Here is a 21,712-nt window from a genome sequence, read left to right on the forward strand (position 1 = left end):
ATAATAAAATGGGTTAGGAGGAACCAGGTATGCCATCCTGAGCTCCTTGGAGAAAGGACAGAATAGAAATGAAATAAGATTACATAAAGAGAGGACAGAGTTAAATACTGCCTGAAAACCATATTGGTGGGCTAAAACTCATTCAAGTGGCATGGGTAAGCCGTTGCACATGAGCGGATCACCACCTAATTATAACTACCACAGGGGTAAATTTAAAACAGCTTCCACATAGTGAAGGTCACTCATTAGGTCAGGCAAAACAGCTGCTTTGAGTGGCAGGCTGGATGAGGCACGGAACTAGCAGGGGATGCCCCGTACTGCATGTCTGCTCACTGCTACCACCTGCTGACTGCTCCATCCTGCCCCTGCCTCATCCTCCTCTTGTTCACACTCCTTGGACAGCCTGAATGTCCTTGGACAGCTCCAACCCCAGTTTACCTATCCAAGACTGCAGAGGTGCAGCTGGAGAAGGCAACAGTAGCCATTATGATCCTGCTCTCACTCACTTACCATCCAGAAAGAGAATTCTGCTGCTGCCTCTTCTCCTCCACTGCTTTTTCTAACTGATCCTGGCAGCAGAAACTCTTCTTCTGCCATGAACCTCCTTGCTTGGCCAGTTTAGAAGAAGCAGTGGAGAAGGCAGTGTTTCTGGAGCAGTGCAACTTGAATGCTGCTTCTGCTTGGGCCAGGCCTGGACAGTAGCATAGTTTCAGGGGGCAGCACAGTAAGTATTGTAGGCACTGCTGCCCAGAATGGCTCCTATAGCAAGTGGGAGGAGCTGGTTACATGGCATGTTGCAACAACTGCAAATACTGTCCCCCCATAGCTATGCTACTGGGCACGGCCATAATATGTACAACGGACTTGAAAAGAGAGGTGCAGCATTTGGTTTTCTGAGAGAGGATATAGGAAGGAGGTTAGGCCCTCCCCAAGTCAACTAAAACTGTGACATTGGTTTGAGCCCTTTACCTTAAGAGCTAAACCACTCGGATTTAGAGGCCAGTACCTGGCATAGTTGCACAATAGCATGCCGTCATTCCTAGCTCCTGGGCAGGTTGCCTGGGTCAAGCCTCCATGCTGTATGCTCAGCTTTAGAATGACAAGACATCTACAGTTTGTACAGAACATACTAACACCTCGCTATGTTCCAGTTCAAATAAGTTACCTTCCTGCCCAACTCCCACTGATAGCTTTCATCAGTGCTTTCCACGTCACATTCAGGGAACTATTGACTTAAACTGTTTTCTTAAGAAGCAGAAAAGAACTTGGCTTGCTCTAATCAGCTGGAGGCAAGACAAATACCACTGGAGCCTCTGCTCTCTCCTGCACAGCTCATGCTTGGCAAAGGAACTTGGACTGGTTTGCTGCAGGTGTCTTTTTGGTCAGCTGTTGTGAAATGCCTGCATAGGAGCTGAACAGCTGGGGGGCTCAAGACTAACTGGAAATGCTGAAAGATGCCTTTCTTGGTATTACATAAAGCATCCCCACTTCAACATCTTTCATTAGCCGGGTTATGTGCATGGCACAGTTATGCGATGCAAGCATGAAATATGGGATGGTATGCAGAATGCACCTGCCTGAGAACCTTGCAAAGACAAGTTTGAAAATACATGGGGTGAAGACAGCTATGCATAAAAATGATTCATGACGATCCAGGCCTGTTGACAAAGTGCCTCTTTTTATGAAACTACACCTGGAGTCAGGGCAGTTACTCAGGAGGTGTATGATGCTAGTCTCATGCAACAATTTTTATAAGCATTTAATACCCCACACCTGAGACATTGCCCCAAAGGACTGTATAACCAGAAATAAAATGGGACATCAGACATTTAGGAGCACCATTTTTTTTGGTACCTTCTGTGTCACCCATTTTTAGTGGCATTACAATGGCAGTTCTGGGGGGGTCATTAGCAAAAGCCCCAGGCACTACACCTGGGGGGGGCAGAAGTTCCACTTATGGGGGCAGAACTGCCACGGCACCACCACTGCCTCTGCCCGCCACAGCTGCTGCCACCACCTCCGCCTGCCCTCCAAAGCCATGAAGCCCCCATGCTGCATCCCCAGGAGCTCCAAAAGCCTTCCGAGGCCTCTGGAATACCCTTAAACAGTACTTCTGGTTTTCACTGGAAAACCAGAAGTACTGTTTAATGGCGCTCCAGAGGCCTCCGAAGGCTTTAGGAGCACCTGGGGACACAGCGTGGGGCTCTGTACAGCTGGGTAAGTATCCCCAAGGGGTGGTGTGTTGTGGGGGGGGGGGCAAGTTGCAGTCCTGTACCATGGAGAGACACAGGGCCCAGGTCCACAACTGTGGTATTGCCCTCTCACCTTTTCCCTTGAAAAACATAAGTGGACATCATCTGGAAATGTCTCTATAGCAGGGAGGTGAATTTGTTTTGGTATGAAATAGGGATCAATTGTTTTGAAAGAGGACTCAATTTGTTTTGGTATGGAATTTGCAAGCTTGGGCCAAGACCTCCTGGTGCCTTAGGTAGTGTGCCAAATGCTGCACCTCCATTACCAGCCTCTGCTCCTTCCAGTCCCTGGACTGGAAAAGGGAGAGAGGAAAAAGAAATGTGAAGGAGAGAATGGTAGGCTACAGCGCCTCTCTTCCCCTCTCCTCTCCTCAATAGGGTAGCACTTCATGCTGCAGCAATTCAAGTTCCAGCTTCTTCAGCTCTAGCCGCTGACCAGGAGGACTCTGAGCTGCACACACCCTCCAAGTCTAAACAGAGGTGCAGCCACCTGGCATGGTCTTGACACTGGGTGAGGAGGAAAAAAGATGTAACCTGTATGTAACCATATAAAAGGTCATATGTGAACATTATGCTAGTGCTTTGCCATGTACACCCCTGCTTGGAAGCCACAGAAGCAGTGGCTTTCAAATGCACCTATCCAAGGCACCAACACAGAATGCACAAGAGACAACTAAGACAGCCAGTGTGATGGAATGATAGAGTGCCAAGTTGGATGAACGAAACCTACTTTCAAATCCCTGCCCAGCTATGACATTCACTGGTCACCTCTAGGTTAGTCACTCTTTCCCCACCTAACTTATCTCACAGGGTTGTTGTGAAGATAGAATTGTCATATACAATGATTTAACATCCTGATACACAGCCATGCCTGCAAGTGTCTATTTTTCTATCTTCCCTTACAGGAAAAATTGCATCCAAATTTTGGATGGTTTTGCTAGTAAGACAAAATTTGTGGGGACTATGAACACAAAGGATAGGAGTTCTGACATTCAGCGCAATGTCAGGGAGACATGCTCAGAAGCTGTAATAGGTCTTGCTGCATTTTGAGTGCCTCTGAAGCCCAGATCAAATGTAAGAGATAAGCCCCAATCTGCCTCTCTTCAAACTAAAAGACACAACTGGTGAGCACATTTGTGGGCTACTGAGTGTGTATGTGACTGCTCTAAACAGTAGCTGAATAAGTGACAAAAGGATGGATCCAAGTGTATAGTTTAAATATGCTGGTACTTCAATGTATTTAATAAACCTGACATTTTGGTTGGGTATGAGGCTTAGTTGTCTTCAAACGTAAGTTTTTTACGATATTTCATAATTGGTGTTAGTAAAATTATAGTATGATGGTGGCCTATATGAAATTCTAGTCACAGAAATGGAAGCCTGTAGGTTTTAGAATAGTGCATCATGTCCACTGCTTTGTATAATGAGAATGTCAACAGGTTCGCAGGAGGTCAGGGAAGAAAGAAGTTATCTGATGTCTATGACTTTACATAACACATTTTCTAAATACACACATCTTTGTACCATCACCGCTTGACAGGACAATGCTGCTATTATCCAGTTCACAGATGAGGAAATGAGACAGTTGTTGATGATTGGAGCTACCCGAGAGTGACCAAGGGAAGCCATTCAGGAGATCAGTCTCTGGCACTCAAAATCATAAACTAGCACCAATTACTATCAATAGACACCCAGTTTACACATTTTGGAGGTCTCCTTCAAATCACAAAGTTACTTAATGCTAAGAAAAGTTTTTACATGCTACAGATTCCTACACAGGGTCTCTCTGGTCAATTGTACTGTCTATTTCAGAATAGGTGACCTTGGCAAATATAAGGAAACTACATGGTTTGAGTTTGATAGTTAGTTCAGCTGGGGGAAAAAAGGTAGGGACAACTTCCACTCCAAGCAATATCCAACAGCCTCACAATTATCACAGGATGTGTACAGTTAAGAGTATATGCACATCCCAAGCAGGCAGAAAGAAAGAAAGAAAGAAAGAAAGAAAGAAAGAAAGAAAGAAAGAAAGAAAGAAAGAAAGAAAGAAAGAAAGAAAGAAAGAAAGAAAGAAAGAAAGAAAGAAAGAAAGAAAGAAAGAAAGAAAGAAAGAAAGAAAGAAAGAAAGAAAGAAAGAAAGAAAGAAAGAAAGAAAGAAAGAAAGAAAGAAAGAAAGAAAGAAAGAAAGCACAAGTATTTACCATAGATCGCAATGGCTTGGATCCACTCATTCAGTGCCTCTGGATTGCACACCCTTATTTCATTGCCACAGCACTGTGAACATTTCTAACCTTGCTCCACATCACTGTCTTGACTGTCTAAAGCAGAGCCACACTTTTGCTCTATACACACATATTCAATAATAGTAGCAGTCATCAATGCATGTCAGCAATGGTTACGCAGACATTTCCCTCCCCAGGTGTGTATACTGAGTGAACAGAGAAGAAGGAAGATCATGCTTGCCAATTCTAGTCCCCAATATCTGTACACTGATCTGAAAAACACCCCACATGAAGACAGCTGTATATGCACAGGGGTCCCTTCTCTGAATGTAAAGTTCCTGATTATATAAAGAAGACTATGCACATATAGAGTCCCTTTCACATTACCAATAAACACATGGCCAGTGGGCATGGCCATGCTCTCCCCTCTGTGCATTCAGTGAATGGAGGGCACACTGCATACTTCTAAAGTTTTATATACATTCACTGACTTACAGACTCCCCAACTTCTCTTACCTAGTCCCATACTGAATTCGACTGGTGTGAGATACCCATTATTGTCTTGTTCTAGGCTGTCAAAAACAGCCTCCAGCTGTTCAGTAGTGAGGGGCAGTTCATGTTGCAGCCTCTGCAGAGAGAAAAAAAGAAAAGCAATGAAGCTCAAATCTAAGATTTTGACCCACAATTAGCAAAGCAGATCAGAAGAAGCACACTTCCATTCAACTCATTTCTAACTTGTTTCCAATGTTACTATGGTTGTCATCTGGCAGGTTTCAGTCTCAATATGTTGTACACATTTTTCCTTACCTCAGCATACCTTCCAACCAAATCCAGCCAAAGACAGTTGCAGGCAAGGATCCAAAGAGACAGACACCTCCATTCATCTGAGCAGCACTTGGGGAATGCCTTGTGGCCAAGTTCCCTATGGAATTTGTTCTCAAGTTGCAGCCTTAATCTCCACATTCAGAATCATATGGTACAGCCCTTGAAAAGATTTCACTGCTTCAAAACGCAAGTGATTCACTGCTTCAGAATGCTGGCGAACACCCACCAAAAAAAGTCTTCTATGAGAAGACTGGCACAGTTCAGAAATCTTCCCTGGACCATGCTAGCTTTCAGCAGGCATTGAGACAGGCTGAAGTGGAGAAGCTTTTGTTGAATGTGACAATTGGTCCAGAGTTCACTGCACACCCTGAGAAACTTGAGGCATGGTGGTTAGATGGGATACAAATGCAAAAAACAACACCTTTAGTTTGAATCTTGACAAGCTTAAGGCATTGGGCAAGGAAGCTATTGGAGATTTCAATCACACAAAAATGGATTCCATACAGATTCTCTGCCTGAAGGCATTAGCCCAAACATCATCTCCTAATGAGAAAACAGTTACACAAGGTGGCCCTTAGTCATGGCCCCAGGTAGTATTTTGATACAAGACCATCTGCTTGTGTCCATTAAAAGAGATCCTACTTGACTGTGTTAAACATCACAGAAGTGCTTGTGTGTGTGTATGCAGGGACATTCATAAATTTTGGCACTACATAATTTATTACACACTAACTCACCAGTTAAGCCAGCTTCTGTTTAATAAACATTGCTGTTTCCTATAATTAGCACTTAGCAGGCTAATCTGAACAGATTGACTAAATGGCTAAATGGCTAAATGGCTAAATGGCTGTGGCTTAGATCAGCTAGTCACGGAGCCCACCAGAGGACAGGTGACTCTGGATTTAATTTTGTGCGGTACGCAGGACCTGGTTAGAGATGTAAACGTTACTGAGCCATTGGGGAACAGTGATCATGCTGCGATCCGTTTTGACGTGCACGTTGGGGGAAGAATACCAGGCAAATCTCTAACAAAAACCCTTGACTTCCGACGGGCGGACTTCCCTCAAATGAGGAGGCTGGTTAGAAGGAGATTGAAAGGGAGGGTAAAAAGAGTCCAGTCTCTCCAGAGTGCATGGAGGCTGCTTAAAACAACAGTAATAGAGGCCCAGCAGAGGTGTATACCGCAAAGAAAGAAGGGTTCCGCTAAATCCAGGAGAGTGCCCGCATGGCTAACCAGCCAAGTTAGAGAGGCTGTGAAGGGCAAGGAAGCTTCCTTCCGTAAATGGAAGTCTTGCCCTAATGAAGAGAATAAAAAGGAACATAAACTGTGGCAAAAGGAATGTAAGAAGGTGATAGGGGAGGCCAAGCGAGACTATGAGGAACGCATGGCCGGCAACATTAAGGGGAATAATAAAAGCTTCTTCAAATATGTTAGAAGCAGGAAACCCGCCAGAGAAGCGGTTGGCCCTCTGGATGGTGAGGGAGGGAAAGGGGAGATAAAAGGAGACTTAGAGATGGCAGAGAAATTAAATGAGTTCTTTGCATCTGTCTTCACGGCAGAAGACCTCGGGCAGATACCGCTGCCCGAACGGCCCCTCCTAACCGAGGAGTTAAGTCAGATAGAGGTTAAAAGAGAAGATGTTTCAGACCTCATTGATAAATTAAAGATCAATAAGTCACCGGGCCCTGATGGCATCCACCCAAGAGTTATTAAGGAATTGAAGAATGAAGTTGCAGATCTCTTGACTAAGGTATGCAACTTGTCCCTCAAAACGGCCACGGTGCCAGAAGATTGGAGGATAGCAAATGTCATGCCTATTTTTAAAAAGGGAAAGAGGGGGGACCCGGGAAACTATAGGCCGGTCAGCCTAACATCCATACCGGGTAAGATGGTGGAATGCCTCATCAAAGATAGGATCTCAAAACACATAGACGAACAGGCCTTGCTGAGGGAGAGTCAGCATGGCTTCTGTAAGGGTAAGTCTTGCCTCACAAACCTTATAGAATTCTTTGAAAAGGTCAACAGGCATGTGGATGCGGGAGAACCCGTGGACATTATATATCTGGACTTTCAGAAGGCGTTTGACACGGTCCCTCACCAAAGGCTACTGAAAAAACTCCACAGTCAGGGAATTAGAGGACAGGTCCTCTCGTGGATTGAGAACTGGTTGGAGGCCAGGAAGCAGAGAGTGGGTGTCAATGGGCAATTTTCACAATGGAGAGAGGTGAAAAGCGGTGTCCCCCAAGGATCTGTCCTGGGACCGGTGCTTTTCAACCTCTTCATAAATGACCTGGAGACAGGGTTGAGCAGTGAAGTGGCTAAGTTTGCAGACGACACCAAACTTTTCCGAGTGGTAAAGACCAGAAGTGATTGTGAGGAGCTCCAGAAGGATCTCTCCAGACTGGCAGAATGGGCAGCAAAATGACAGATGCGCTTCAATGTCAGTAAGTGTAAAGTCATGCACATTGGGGCAAAAAATCAAAACTTCACATATAGGCTGATGGGTTCTGAGCTGTCTGTGACAGATCAGGAGAGAGATCTTGGGGTGGTGGTGGACAGGTCGATGAAAGTGTCGCCCCAATGTGCGGCGGCAGTGAAGAAGGCCAATTCTATGCTTGGGATCATTAGGAAGGGTATTGAGAACAAAACGGTTAGTATTATAATGCCGTTGTACAAATCGATGGTAAGGCCACACCTGGAGTATTGTGTCCAGTTCTGGTCGCCGCATCTCAAAAAAGACATAGTGGAAATGGAAAAGGTGCAAAAGAGAGCGACTAAGATGATTACGGGGCTGGGGCACCTTCCTTATGAGGAAAGGCTACGGCGTTTGGGCCTCTTCAGCCTAGAAAAGAGACGTTTGAGGGGGGACATGATTGAGACATACAAAATTATGCAGGGGATGGACAGAGTGGATAGGGAGATGCTCTTTACACTCTCACATAATACCAGAACCAGGGGACATCCACTAAAATTGAGTGTTGGGCGGGTTAGGACAGACAAAAGAAAATATTTCTTTACTCAGCGCGTGGTCGGTCTGTGGAACTCCTTGCCACAGGATGTGGTGCTGGCGTCTAGCCTAGACGCCTTTAAAAGGGGATTGGACAAGTTTCTGGAGGAAAAATCCATTATGGGGTACAAGCCATGATGTGTATGCGCAACCTCCTGATTTTAGGAATGGGTTAAGTCAGAATGCCAGATGTAGGGGAGGGCACCAGGATGAGGTCTCTTGTTATCTGGTGTGCTCCCTGGGGCATTTGGTGGGCCGCTGTGAGATACAGGAAGCTGGACTAGATGGGCCTATGGCCTGATCCAGTGGGGCTGTTCTTATGTTCTTATGTTTATGTTCTTAACAGGATATCAGGCCCAAATTGGTACACAATTCTTGGAAATCTGGCAGAAACTAAGCTGCAAACAAAGGACTACTTGCTCTGCCATAGAGCACAGATGTTCCTTGGCCACAGGCATTATTCCCTCCTTTTACAGGCCTGTCTACTGTGCCTTTTTTTAGAAGCCCAACATGCAGAAAAGCAGTACAGTAGGAAGCTGCCTGATATGGAGTCAGACCACTTGTCTGTCTAGTTCATACTGTTGACACTGCCTAACTATCAGCAGCTCTCCAGGGTCTTTCCCAGCCCTGACTTGAGATGCTTGGAATTGACCGTGCAACGCGTAGGCTTTTCTACTGAGTTACAGCCCTTTTCCACTCTCCTGCACCAACAGAAAGTGACCCCATAAAAGGCATTACTTGTCTTATTTTGTGTATTTATCTCATTTCCTGGAGAAACATGCCAACATCTATGAGCTGCTAACACCAAGGTGTGTTGAAAATATTTTATACTCCCACGTACACACATAGCTATGTCAACAAAAGTTCTCAAAGTGACACATGCATAGGTTTTAATATGCATGCATTACTTCGATAACTTTATTCTATTGATAAAACTATGTACATATGGGAAAGACAACATCTTGCTACAAAATTGCATTTCTGGAGCATATTAATGTTCATGCTTCTGCATATACAAGTTAGGGATACTTCTAATAAAATAAAAGGCAAAAAATCAAGAACTCATTGTTCCAGTTATGGATTAGAAGATATTTTCCCTCTGAAAGGGGCATGAGTCACTCCCCTCTACTTACCTGCATGTCAAGCTTGGTTATAAATCCTTTCTCCTCTTTATCGCAGAGCCGGAAAAGTTCCCTGGCTTTTTCCAGCATGTCCACCTGCATGTTTTCCACATCATTCAAGCAGAAATAAGTCACTCTAGAAGTTGTTCCATCCTCTTCTTTGCTCTCCTGAAGGGAATTTCCAGATTGTTCCTTCCCAGCTCTTTCCATTGCCTCACAACCCTTCCCTCACTGAGGCTGGAGTGCGTCTAGCTAGGAGAATTTAAAAAATTAAAAAGTTAGGGATGAACTGAGTTACTCGTCCAGTAAATGTATCAAGCAAAATGTTGTCATCATCTTCCCAAATAACATGCTGATGTGATCCTGAGATGAATTACTAAGAATGTCCCCATTCCATCACTGAAGGATAAAATAAAGAGAAGGAGAGGGACTTCCAACAAAAAATGGGGTAAACATACAGTTTCTTCATGGAAACCTCCTTCTGAAAAGCAAAGCACAGATGACAACATTCTCCAAAGAACAGGAATGAGAAATTTGATAGCTGCGGACAGCGGCACAACCCCCCCATTCCCTCCCCACTCTGCTAGTCCTGTATTATTGTGAAATCAAATTCTCTGCCAGTAGCTGTTAGTTGCCAAGGGACAGAGAAGAACAGTCATCAAGATGAGATCACTACAGAAATACGTTTAAAGAAGATGGGACAAGGAAGAGCCAAACCATGGTGGAAAACATGCACAATGAACTTTTACACAAGCCAAATTTCTGTGCTTTGTGCGCCACTGGTTCAGATTCAAGGGCACTCGATTCAGTTGCAGAAACTGCCACCAAATCCTGGTTATAGCTTGTTGGAAGCCACTAATGATTTGTTTCCATGAAGCACTTCAGGCATCTCTCTCTACTACCACCATAAGTTGACTTAACAGGCATTTCCTCATCTTAGTAAACCCTGAAAAAAATTGTTCCACCTGGGATCTCTGGCAGAATTCTTAGCAACCTCCCCAAACTACAGTTGGCAGAATGGTTTGGGGGGAAGCCACTGACAGTTAAACTGGAAAAAACCTAAATATATTTGTAATACAGATATGTTCTGTGGGCCACTTCTTAAAAAGTTTTGTGCATAGGAACAAATGCCTAGTGGCAGTGGCGTAGCTCATGATCGTGTAGCCCGGTGCCAAGTTCAAAATGTTGCCCTGGAAGTGATGTCACAACCGGAAGTGACATCACGCTCAGGCTTTTTAAAAAGTGAAAATTGGGAGGAATCCATCTCCTCCACCCAGCAGCTCACAACCCACTTCCTCTGCTGCTTCCCCCCAGTCAGTGGCATAGCTAAGCCATATAGCTGCTACCTGGGGTCAAAGAAGATTTTGTAGTCCCCCCTGAATGACAAAATCAAATTTAATTAAGTAAATCAATAAAAAGTTATTCGTTCCATGCTGTATCATAATAACATCTCATTGGCACTCAGAACAACCAGTCTCATAGGTCAGTTTGAAGTTAAGCAAATCCACTTTCGGTTCCATAAGGTAGTTGTGTTTTCATTTTCTGGTTAATTGGCCATAACTTTTGATAGAATACAGACATTCTAGTGCAGTTGTTTCATTGCATTAAATTACCTTTCTAATGATATATAACATAATGGTATTGTTCATACATACCAAGTTTTCCACAATTTTGGTCACTAGTATCAAGCTCAGCTTGTTGCCCCCCTAAACCCTGATGCCCAGTGCAACTGCTACCCCCTGCACCCCCTTAGCTATGCCACTGCCTAGTGGACAGACACCAACTGTGTTGGTTAGGAATTTCATGCACACAAATGGGGCTTTAGCCCTGTCCCACTTACCACTATTAGACATGCCATGGTGCATCCATTCCCACTCACACAAGAAAAATAATCTTAATGCTTCCTCAGAACAAACAACATACATCTTTGATAAAACAATGCCTCTTTGATCACTCCAGGATTGAAGCTAAAGATAAGATCACAGTGCAGTACTTTGACTTGCAGACTTCCCTGCCTAGAGATACAGCAGCATCATGTATCGCTGTCGAAGAATTCTACATGAAGTTAATACACCAGAAGACAAAAAAGGATGAGGCATTCTGCATCATTGTTGGCAAAATCAACATTACAGCTGCTAGATCATTACTCAAGCTAGTAGCCTTCTTGAGGGCTAGCAGTTAACAAAACAAGAATATCTGAATCACATAGAGAAGACTGGGTCTGTTTGAGAGGAGGGGCTCTATTAGACTTCTGTGGGCAAGAATATAGATACTGTACATATTTGTCTCTTGAGAGTCGGGAAGGATCAACACTGTATGCAGACATAAAGCATGTTCATATGTGCAAGGCACTCCTCAAAGCATTCAAAACCTTCTTTATGGGTTTTATATAAGTTTCTTTATGGGTCCACAATTTACAACTTCAGATCATAAATCACACGCAATCAAAGTTCATAGAGGCCAACTGGAGGAAAGCTTTTGCCAACTTGTTATGAGTCAATGAACTACCACTAACTATTTTCTAGAAATGCAGCAGATTTCTACTTCTTCAGAAAAGGAAGGACTATGGAATTTTTTTTTAATCCCATAATTCAACAAAGAGTTAAGCAGTGTATACAAGTACATGATGTTTTAAAAAGTACCCTTGGCTGCAAGGCTACACACACAGATTTACCATTGGAGCTACAGATCTTTCCAACAACACAATCTTTTGTTTCTCCTTCAACTCAGTTGAGTTAATGGCAATCCCCCCCCACACACACACACAGGAAAAACCTGAGTGAAGTCTTTGTGGTGTACAATCAGTAGAAGATTATCAGCACTCATATAAAGTAGCACACTACCACAGTGTTAACTGATGAGCAGTCAAAAGCTAAGAAGCACATCCAAAGGGCAAGAAAGTCAGCTTATATTTGAGTTCCTTTATTTACAGACATTAACGGGAGAGTAAACCTAATTTACTGCACAGTAGTTGGAACAACACATAGAGTGTCTTGGCCAAAGAGTCCATTATTCACTGAACCTCTTCAGGAAAGTCAGTTACACTTCACAGCTTGAAGAATCAGGATAGAGACTTATCACATCCTGGAAAAAGTTTTATTAAGCATCAGTTCAGCCAGAAAGCAATTTACCAAACACTGGTGTTAAGGCATTAACACAACCTGTTCCATCACCAGAAAATACTAAAATATACAGTGCTGCATACATTACTACATTTCTGAAAATATATATATCAGGACTCATCTGTCTAGAACAGGGGTGTCCAAACATTTTGGCAGGAGGGCCACCTCATCTCTCTGACACTGTGTTGGAGGCCGGGGGAAAAAAGAATTAATTTACCATTTAAAATTTGAATAAATTTACATAAATGAATATATTAGAGATGGAACTTATATGAATGAATGAAGGTCTTGCAGTAGCTCAAGGCCTATAAAAGGCCTTGCACAAAGCAAGGTCAGCCTTTCCTTTGCTGCCACTGCTGCATCACAGACGTGAAACAGCAAGTAGTGGAGGGAGCCCTCGTCCCACAGCTCAAGTGAGAGGTCGAACAGTCGTTCTCTTGCTGAGAGGCCAACACAGGCTCCAGCAAGTCTCTGGAGGGCCAGAGGCTCATCGGAGACTGGGGGCTGCCCAAGGGCCTGATTGAGAGCCCCCAAGGGCCACAAGTGGCCCCCGGGCCAGGGTTTGGGCACCCCTGGTCTAGAAGCAGCACCCTAACTCCCTCTTATGTGGAGACTGTCCAGTTCCTAAGGCTGCAATCCTATCTGCACTTACCTGGGAGTAAGGTCCACTTACTATAATGGAACTTACTTCTGAGAAGACAATCATAGGATTAGGCTCTAAGTGACAGGTGAAACACATTCTACAATGTGTGCAAAAATAACAAGGCAACCATAATTTGAATAATTCTAGAGTGAGGCTTGTAGATTTCAGTAAGAGCCCCTATATTTGTCTCCCTATAATTGAAGGGGCTATTTTGGACAAAGCTTAAATCACCTAACCAGCCCACATATTTAAGAACAAGCGCAGTCATAGTACATACATCTGGACCTTGCTTCTTGGACAATTTGGGCCAGTTCTGTCAATCATACAGGGCTGGTTTGGACAAAGTGCTTCTCCACATGTACTCTTGAACATACTTTGTAGATTTAGGCAGGGCTTTTTTTCTAATGGAACGCGGGGGGACGGAGTTCCGGCACCTTTTTGCAGGGGCCCCTCCCCTTCGGAGGCATTCTGGGGGGGAGCAAAACAGAGGCATTCGCTGGGAGGGTGCTGGGGGGTGCAGGGTGGGCGGGTGCCTGGTCCCTGCCTGACCGCACAACGACCCCCTCCTGCTCCATCTCCAAGCTCTTGCCTGAGCCCAGCCCGCCTCCCCTCCCCCCACGCTCTGCTTCCCTGCGCAGCTTCCAAGCGAGTGGAGAGCGCGGGGTACACGCACTGACACCAAGGAGAAGGACGGACAGCCAGCCAGCCAAGGAGACGGGCTGTGGCACCCACGGAACGCCCAGGTACTGGCTTGGCGGAGGAGGAGGGGAAGGAAGCTGGCTGGTGCAGCCCCTGTGCCAATATGCAGCACGAGCCTAGGCGTGTCTACTCAGAAGTAAGTCTCACTGTGCTCAATGGGGCTTGTTCCTGGAAAAGGGTGCATGAGAGCCCAAGCCTATGCATGTCTACTCAGAAGTAAGTTCCATTGTGTTCAATGGGGCTTACTCCTGGGAAAGTGTCATAGCCTTGCAGCCTGAGTAGACAGGCAGAGGAAGGGCTCTGAGGCTGCAGTCCTCTCCACACTTTCCTGGGAGGAAGCCCCACTGCCTCTAGTGGGACTGACTTCTGAGGAGACAAGCACAGGTGGGGCTCTGAGGCTGCCATCCTATCCACAGTAAGCCCCATTAACTCTAATGGAACTTACTTCTGAGTAGACAGGCACAGGATTGGACTCTAAGGCTGCCATCCTATCCACAGTAAGCCCCATTCACTAAAGTGGACTTCTGAGTAGACATGCATAGGATTGGGCTCTTAGGCTGCAATCCTAGGCACTTTCCTGGGAGTAAGCTCCATTGACTAGAACGAGACTTACTTCAGAGTAGACATACCTAGGATTGGGCTCTTAATCCTGGCAGAGATATATATCTGCACCTGTTTTCACATGCTAAGGGCAGGTGAAAAGGGATTCTATGTGTGTACAACATGCTGTCCAGCCTTGCAGAGATCCTCCTCATCCTTCCCCCACAAGCATGCCCTCCAACAGCCAGCATTTGCAGCTCCTCTCCAGCAATGCACAGCAGCTGCTCAGGGCAGCAGAGAACATACAATTGCATGCCAAGCACCTTCCCAAAGACAGAGTATTCTGATACCTGAATTAAACCATATTTAATCACTTGTTTGCAAACATAGCTGTTTCTATGTGCACCTAAGGACCCCTCTCGTGTAAGAATTCCTTTTTTGTTCTTACTCCCACAGTTGCTTAGAGTAATTTTACTACATGAAACTCATGTAAGCCATTTTTTGGAATCCATTCACTGCTTCCTCTCCTTGAAGTAGTGCCACACTACATACTATACGCTACAAGTGCACCTGTACAGTATTTTTCCCCATGTGTAGAAAAAGTAGCTAGGGGGAAGGGGATGTGGAGATTGACAGCCCAATCCTATGCATGTCTACTCAGAAGTAAGTTCATCTTTATTTATTTATTTCTCCAATAAAAAATGGTTAAATAAATAAAATAAAATAAAAGATTGACAAGTTGTGAGTTCCTGCACCTTTTTTGTTACAAAAAAAGCACTGGATTTAAGAATAGATAAGTCGTGGAGATGAGCTCCCCCCCCCCCAGTGAATAAGAAAACTGGGTCAGAGTTTTCTTAAGAGATGGGTCAGAATGGGCACGTACTACAAATGTGCATGTTCTTAAACCAGGACTGTTATGTACAATGGCTGTGAGCACAGTTCTGAAACTGCAAACAAATTCCTGGGCTCAGCATATGCTCTGAAGCACCCTACTGCTTAATGCTAATTGTATCTCCTCCCTCAAAGCTGCTATTTTTCACCTGTCTCTGGTTGGTGAACCTCATGAGGAGTGTTCTAGTTTAAAAAAAAAAAACCAAAGCAGATCCCACAACCTTCCCTGATCCAAACTGAACCTTCAGGGCAACCCGAAGCAAGGGCTCTGAACTGGGAATTCATCGAGAATGAACATGCCCAAAGACAAGGACCTGGAAATGGAGAACACACATGGTATTACGGTTACTGCCTCCACAGAGGCTGCAACAACATCCTCCTCAGTGAGTCACAGGAGGCCAGAAGAGTTGTGGGGGAGGATGAAAATGAAGGGCTTGGGGAAACAAATGTTCCCTGGTAGGCCACATTCATATTTCAAAGCCATTTTCCAAATGGACAAAAGGTCACCATTTGCTTTAATCCGTTTTCTTCTGGTCTTTGAATGCGGAGGTGGAAGGAGCAAGGCCGAGGGGAAGAGAACACAGACCACAGCTTAAAAAGACCCTTCACTCACCATTCCAGAGAGATGGACTGAAAAGGCCGTCAAAGGTTTGTTGAAACAGAAAGCAAGAGGAGAAGTTTTCAAACAAGGCTTACTTGCTCTTGCGCTGTGCTTGCAGCTGTACAAGTCTCACCCTTTCGGGGGATTATAAGGCTTCCGGAAAGATTAACCTTTTAACACAATTCGGTAGTACAGCACAGGCCAAGGTTTACGGGTGGCACCTGCTTATCCACCACATTCTCCCTGTTTCAGAGGATTTAACCCCTTTTTGTTTTAGGGGATGTTTTCTTCACAAACAGACTGAATGCCTCATAAGGGTAAAGGGGGGGCAGGAGGCAGCAGTTGGGAAGCAGTTCTCATCTGCCTATGCTCTATAAGGTGTTGTATTTAAAAAAGCTATTTTTCAGAAGACTTGTAATGACAATGCATACATTAATTAATGATGCATAAGTTGGTTATTAACTCAACCAATAAGTTATCATTGTTGGTTGAAAGAGGTACCAAAGATTCATCTGGATGAGAAACTTTCTTAACCACTTGCTTTTTGTTCCTGTGCAGTGCAAAGGAAGCCAGTGTGTTGGCCTTTATTGACACCACTGTTAATTCCTCATTCATTGCCTCTGATATTTTCATGCTTTTATTCTTTGATGCTAATCTGCTTTGGTATGGAATTTTTTTCTGCAGTTTTATGCCTTGTCCCTTCCCCCAGCATTTGGTTAGTAGCTCAGGAGCTTGAAACTTCTTTTAAAATTGTTATTTTGAAATTGGTTTTAAACTATCTATTACTGTTGCCAGGTTGCTGGAGGCAAAGCCCCCCCAGCACCCCCACCTGCTTCCCAATGGCACTTTAGTTGCCATGAAGCACCACATTGGTACTCAGCAGTATGGGGCTGGTCCAGCAGGTGGGTCCTCTGTTGGGCATAATTCTCTCACACAATGCCTCACCTGGCCAATACGTGAAGTTATCATTCTTCTAACATTACTTATATGTAGAAATCTTCATCTCAGTAAAAGCAATGAACAACACAAATTGTGATTATGATTTCCTGCCTTGAACATTCAGGTAAATATACATAAAGACATAGTAGAAATGGAAAAGGTGCAAAAGAGAGCTACTAAGATTATTACGGGGCTGGGGCACCTTCCTTACGAGGAAAGGCTACGGCGTTTGGGCCTCTTCAGCCTAGAAAAGAGACGCCTGAAGGGGGACATGATTGAGACATACAAAATTATGCAGGGGATGGACAGAGTGGATAGGGAGATGCTCTTTACACTCTCACATAACACCAGAACCAGGGGATATCCACTAAAATTGAGTGTTGGGAGAGTTAGGACAAGAGAAAATATTTCTTTACACAGCGTGTGGTTGGTCTGTGGAACTCCTTGCCACAGTATGTGGTGACAGCATCTGGCCTGGACGCCTTTAAAAAGGGATTGGACAAGTTTCTGGAGGAAAAATCCATTACGGGTTACAAGCCACAATGTGTATGCGCAACCTCCTGATTTTAGAAATGGGCTATGTCAGAAGACCAGATGCAAGGGAGGGCACCAGGATGAGGTCTCTTGTTATCTGGTGTGCTCCCTGGGGCATTTGGTGGGCCGCTGTGAGATACAGGAAGCTGGACTAGATGGGCCTATGGCCTGATCCAGTGGGGCTGTTCTTATGTTCATATGTAAATCAGATGCCATCAAGTTTAAGACTCTGATTTCCATGCAGAGTCTTCTCCTGTTTTTACCCAATAAGTGCCATGCAGTTATTAAATAACTCAACTCCAGTAGTTAATCAATGCTCAAGCCAGAAACCGGAGTGTTTCAAGTTTTTGGAGGGATTAATTAAAAAAATTATTCAAGTTCTTCAGGCACATGTGCTACACATTATCTTCTCTCTCACTCCCACTGCTGTGTGCTTAATACAACACAACTGCACTCAGTTGTGCTCCCATTGAAAAGTTGTTGGTTCAGGAAAGGGAGGGAAACGAGACTAGCTCAGTGTGCTGTTAATTGTTTTAATATGTCTGGGATGTTTTTTACAGGATTCCTGAAATATTTTCATTTTCTCCTGGTTCTGGGCATCATCAATCTGGAAAACATCAGAGCCTGCAGGCATTTCTATCCTTTAACAGGCCATGCAAAAACATGAATTGGAATATACAGGACTTACATATGCCAATTGCCACATGTGGTCCAAGATAAAGAGCCTTCAAATTGGACAAGGATAGCCTATAACCAATTACAACAGTATTCCAACTAATTTTCTCACTGCTTCTTAATAATATGTATTTATTCATTCAATTTATATCTCACTTTTCTCCCAATGGACACCCAAAGCAGCTACTTTATAAGTACCTTAGTGCGGGTATGGAAATCTTAAACACTTTCAGCACTAGATGAGTGGCAGCACAGTCCACTGGTATTAACAGTGAGAAAATGGGTATTTCCTTGGTACAGAGGAACACCTGATACATTTGTACAGACTTGGAGTGCATTACTGAAGATGACTCACATTCAAAGAACACATTAGAGCAGTGCTTCTCAAATTATAGGTCAGGACCCACCTGGTGGGTCATGAGTCATTTTCAGATGGGTCCCGATTCATTTCAATATTTAATTTTTGATATATTAGACTTGATGCTACCTTGATATGGTATGATATGATATTCCCCTGGGGGCTGGGGATAAGAATAGGCCCTCGGTTTGGCTGTATTTGTCGTAAGAGGCGACTAAACAGCCACCGGGTAGATGGGACTCGTCAGCCTGGGAAGGCAGCTCATCTGAGAGAAGGAAAACTCTGACCCCAAACCTCCACTGCCTTGTGGCTACATCCAGTTATGGAAAAGGCTTCAGGAGTCAACCTCGAGGCAAAATCAGGAGCCGGAGTCCCTGAGGCAGTTCATGGCTGAACACAGTCACGTTCTGGCAACTCCTGCGACGCTGCTGGAACCAACCGTATTGGCCTCTGCCTTTCCATTGGACCATTCCAGCGACGTGGAGAGGGGGGATTTGCTGCATGGGTAACAGCCTATCCTCCATACCTTCTTTACCCAGGCTTCGCGCACTGGAGAGGACACTCTGTTCCAGAACCACCATTCAGAGCGTGATACCATAGTCTTCCGAGACTGAAGGATGCCAACAACAACCATGATATGTAACTGCATTTGGGGAAATGTTACAGAGCTGTACTTTTAACAAGCTACTATGTATACGCTTTTAACAATGATAGTAAATGGGATTTACTCCTGGGTAAGTGTGTGTAGGATTGCAGCCTAGGATTATTAAAAAATTTTCCTGGTTGATGATGTCACTTCCGGTCATGACATCACTTCTGATGGGTCCTGACAGATTCTCATTCTAAAAAATAGATCCTGATGCTAAAAGTTTGAGAACTGCTGCATTTGAGGAAGTGTTCATCATCACCTCCATGTTCCATCACTTCCTTTATTTCTCACAATGAACAGTAGATGGATTGGAATAATGTGAGTTTTTCTTCATGATAAATAGCAGGTTTGAGGTAACCAATCCAGATTGGGATGAGCAGGGCAGGTTAAAGCCTGTGATCTTTATCTGTAGGGGGTACCAATCTAGCCCTTACTCCTTTTATTCACCATGTTTCAATAATTTATTGCTTGTTGTTTATATTATATATAAATATATATTTTGCATATGGTGAATTTTATATACTGATGCTGCATTTTGCCGTACAATAAAATAAAATAAATCCCTGTAAAAAAGGCTGACCCTAACACTCATCTTGCAGGAAACAGTATCCATGACTTTTTTCCAGCCTTAAATCTTACCACCCAAGAACAGTCCTATGGCAGGAGGCTGAAACACTGTCCTGCCCATTTAAGGCACAGCTCTATACTATCACTATGAACAGATATTTTCAACAACTCAACTCCTAGAATCATCAAATCTCTATTTTTATTAGACTGAAAAATGTCTTCTACATCTTTCAGTTGATGGTGATAAGAGAAATCGGTTGCAATATAAAGTGATACTCTGGTGAGATCTTGGGAATAAGTACTGTATGTTAAAAAAACTGCTCAGTTTTGCAGGTCACTTTTTACATGTAACATTTTGCACAGGATCTTCCAGTAGTGATGACAACAGACTACAACAAGCACCCTTCAAGGTGTCCTGCAATTGCCTGTTGCCATATGCTTGTTTTCCAGGACTTTCCACTAACACAAAAAAAAAGAAAACAAAAAAGTCACCCCAGTTGGCTGGAAATGTCAAAGTAGGATGCTGTTTGTTTTGAGAGGCGGCAAGTTTCAGGGCTGCAAGCCAAGGCAAAGTTGCCCTTGGCCACTCCAGCAGCTACAGAGGAGTGTGAGGGTTTATCACAAGGCCACCAGGAAGAACACCACACTGGAAAACCTTGATAAGATCTCAGAGAATTGGACAATATTGTTGAATGTCCTTTACTTCCCCAACTGCTCTCTGATGGGTCTCAAAGCAGCCCTCAAAGACAATATTTACCCAGCAAAAACAAACTTTGGCATACAAATACCAAGCAAAATATATGCTGAAGTAGGAGTGCCTGGGTTGCCTGGGGATTTTGTTTCCTCTTTCTTCATTTGTTGCTTCAAAATTTCAGCTGCAATCTGAACAGGATTTTAAAAAAACACAACACATAAATGATTGGCAGCTGGACATAAAATGATTTATGGAGTGCAAATAATCTCCAGTTATCTTCCTTGTAACTTGCACATTGTACACTGCAACCAATCTTCCTTGTAACTGTCAGAGATTATATGAGTTGAGCAAAGGTAAAGGCAGGCATTTCTAAGTCAGTGATCTTGTCAAATGCTGCAACTCTAATAAGAATAAGTGAAAAATGTGGAGCTTTAGGAGGAGGAAGTGGCATGCAAAAACAAGAGTCAGGTGGAGCTTGAGTTAAAACTTTGGGAGATGTGAACTAGGGAACCAAAGTGGCAGGGAATCAAAGTTAACCACGGCAACCTATGAACAGCCACTGTATGTGCACAAATGGGGGGGGGGGGAGAATCCATTTACACACAAAAAAAGTCATACCATTTAAAAATTAGGGTTCAGAAGATTTGCTGCTCTCAAACTTTGCTACTAACCAGCTGTATGATCTAGGTTGGTGATTTTTTCAGACCTCTGGCCTACCTTTGAGCCACACCTGAATTTTTTTTAATTTTAATTTTTTTAAAAATCCCCTTCTGTCTTTTTTTTCCTATTCTTAAAAGAAAAAATGCAATGGCACATCACTGGTGCAACTCACCTAGTTCCACAAAAATAGGGTACCATAAAACTGTGCAACAAAGAGCCCAATTCTCCCCTCTGCTCATTAGTACAGCTGTGCTGAAAAGGCACACACTGCATCCAGTGGGTAGTGGATCAGTAGGCTTCAAAAGGAAAAGGGCAAATCCCCTTATGTCTTCATAAGCCTTCCACTCCTTAATAGGACCTGTATCAGCGATTTTGCTGTCACAAGACCAAGGAGGGAAAGGGGACACAGAGGCTGTTGCTGGATAGGAACAGGTACGTACCATTGCAGGCGAATCCACCCCCTCCTGCAGCCTCGCCTGCTCCTGCTCCTCCCCCTCTCCACCCAGTTTTGCCCCAACACTGTTCCATTCTTCCCCAAAGCCATACCTACGTTGGCAGATCCAGTATGCTTCCCCAGAAAGCAAAGTAAAGCTTTGGCCTTCGCGCTGCCAGAATGCCTTTTGCTGCAGCTGTAAAGGAGATAGCACTAGCAGAACACTAGTTCTGCCAGCACTACAAGCCTATAGGATTGGGTTGTAACATAAACAAACTTACC

The 21,712-nt window shown here is 44.1% G+C and overlaps 1 protein-coding gene across 1 annotated transcript in view; it reads right to left on the bottom strand.

Annotated features, from left to right (window-relative positions):
- Positions 1-21,712, bottom strand: part of CRACR2B (calcium release activated channel regulator 2B) — a 56,349-nt gene that overhangs the window by 27,017 nt on the left and 7,620 nt on the right. Inside the window, exons 2-3 of the mRNA XM_066611182.1 lie at positions 9,438-9,677; positions 4,988-5,099 (exon numbers count right to left, since the gene is read on the bottom strand). Of these exons, the coding sequence (XP_066467279.1) occupies positions 4,988-5,099; positions 9,438-9,635 (310 nt within the window). The 5' untranslated portion in view covers positions 9,636-9,677. The remainder of the gene's footprint in view (positions 1-4,987; positions 5,100-9,437; positions 9,678-21,712) is intronic.

The sequence above is a fragment of the Tiliqua scincoides genome, chromosome 1, assembly GCF_035046505.1.
Source record: "Tiliqua scincoides isolate rTilSci1 chromosome 1, rTilSci1.hap2, whole genome shotgun sequence".
NCBI lineage: Eukaryota > Metazoa > Chordata > Lepidosauria > Squamata > Scincidae > Tiliqua > Tiliqua scincoides.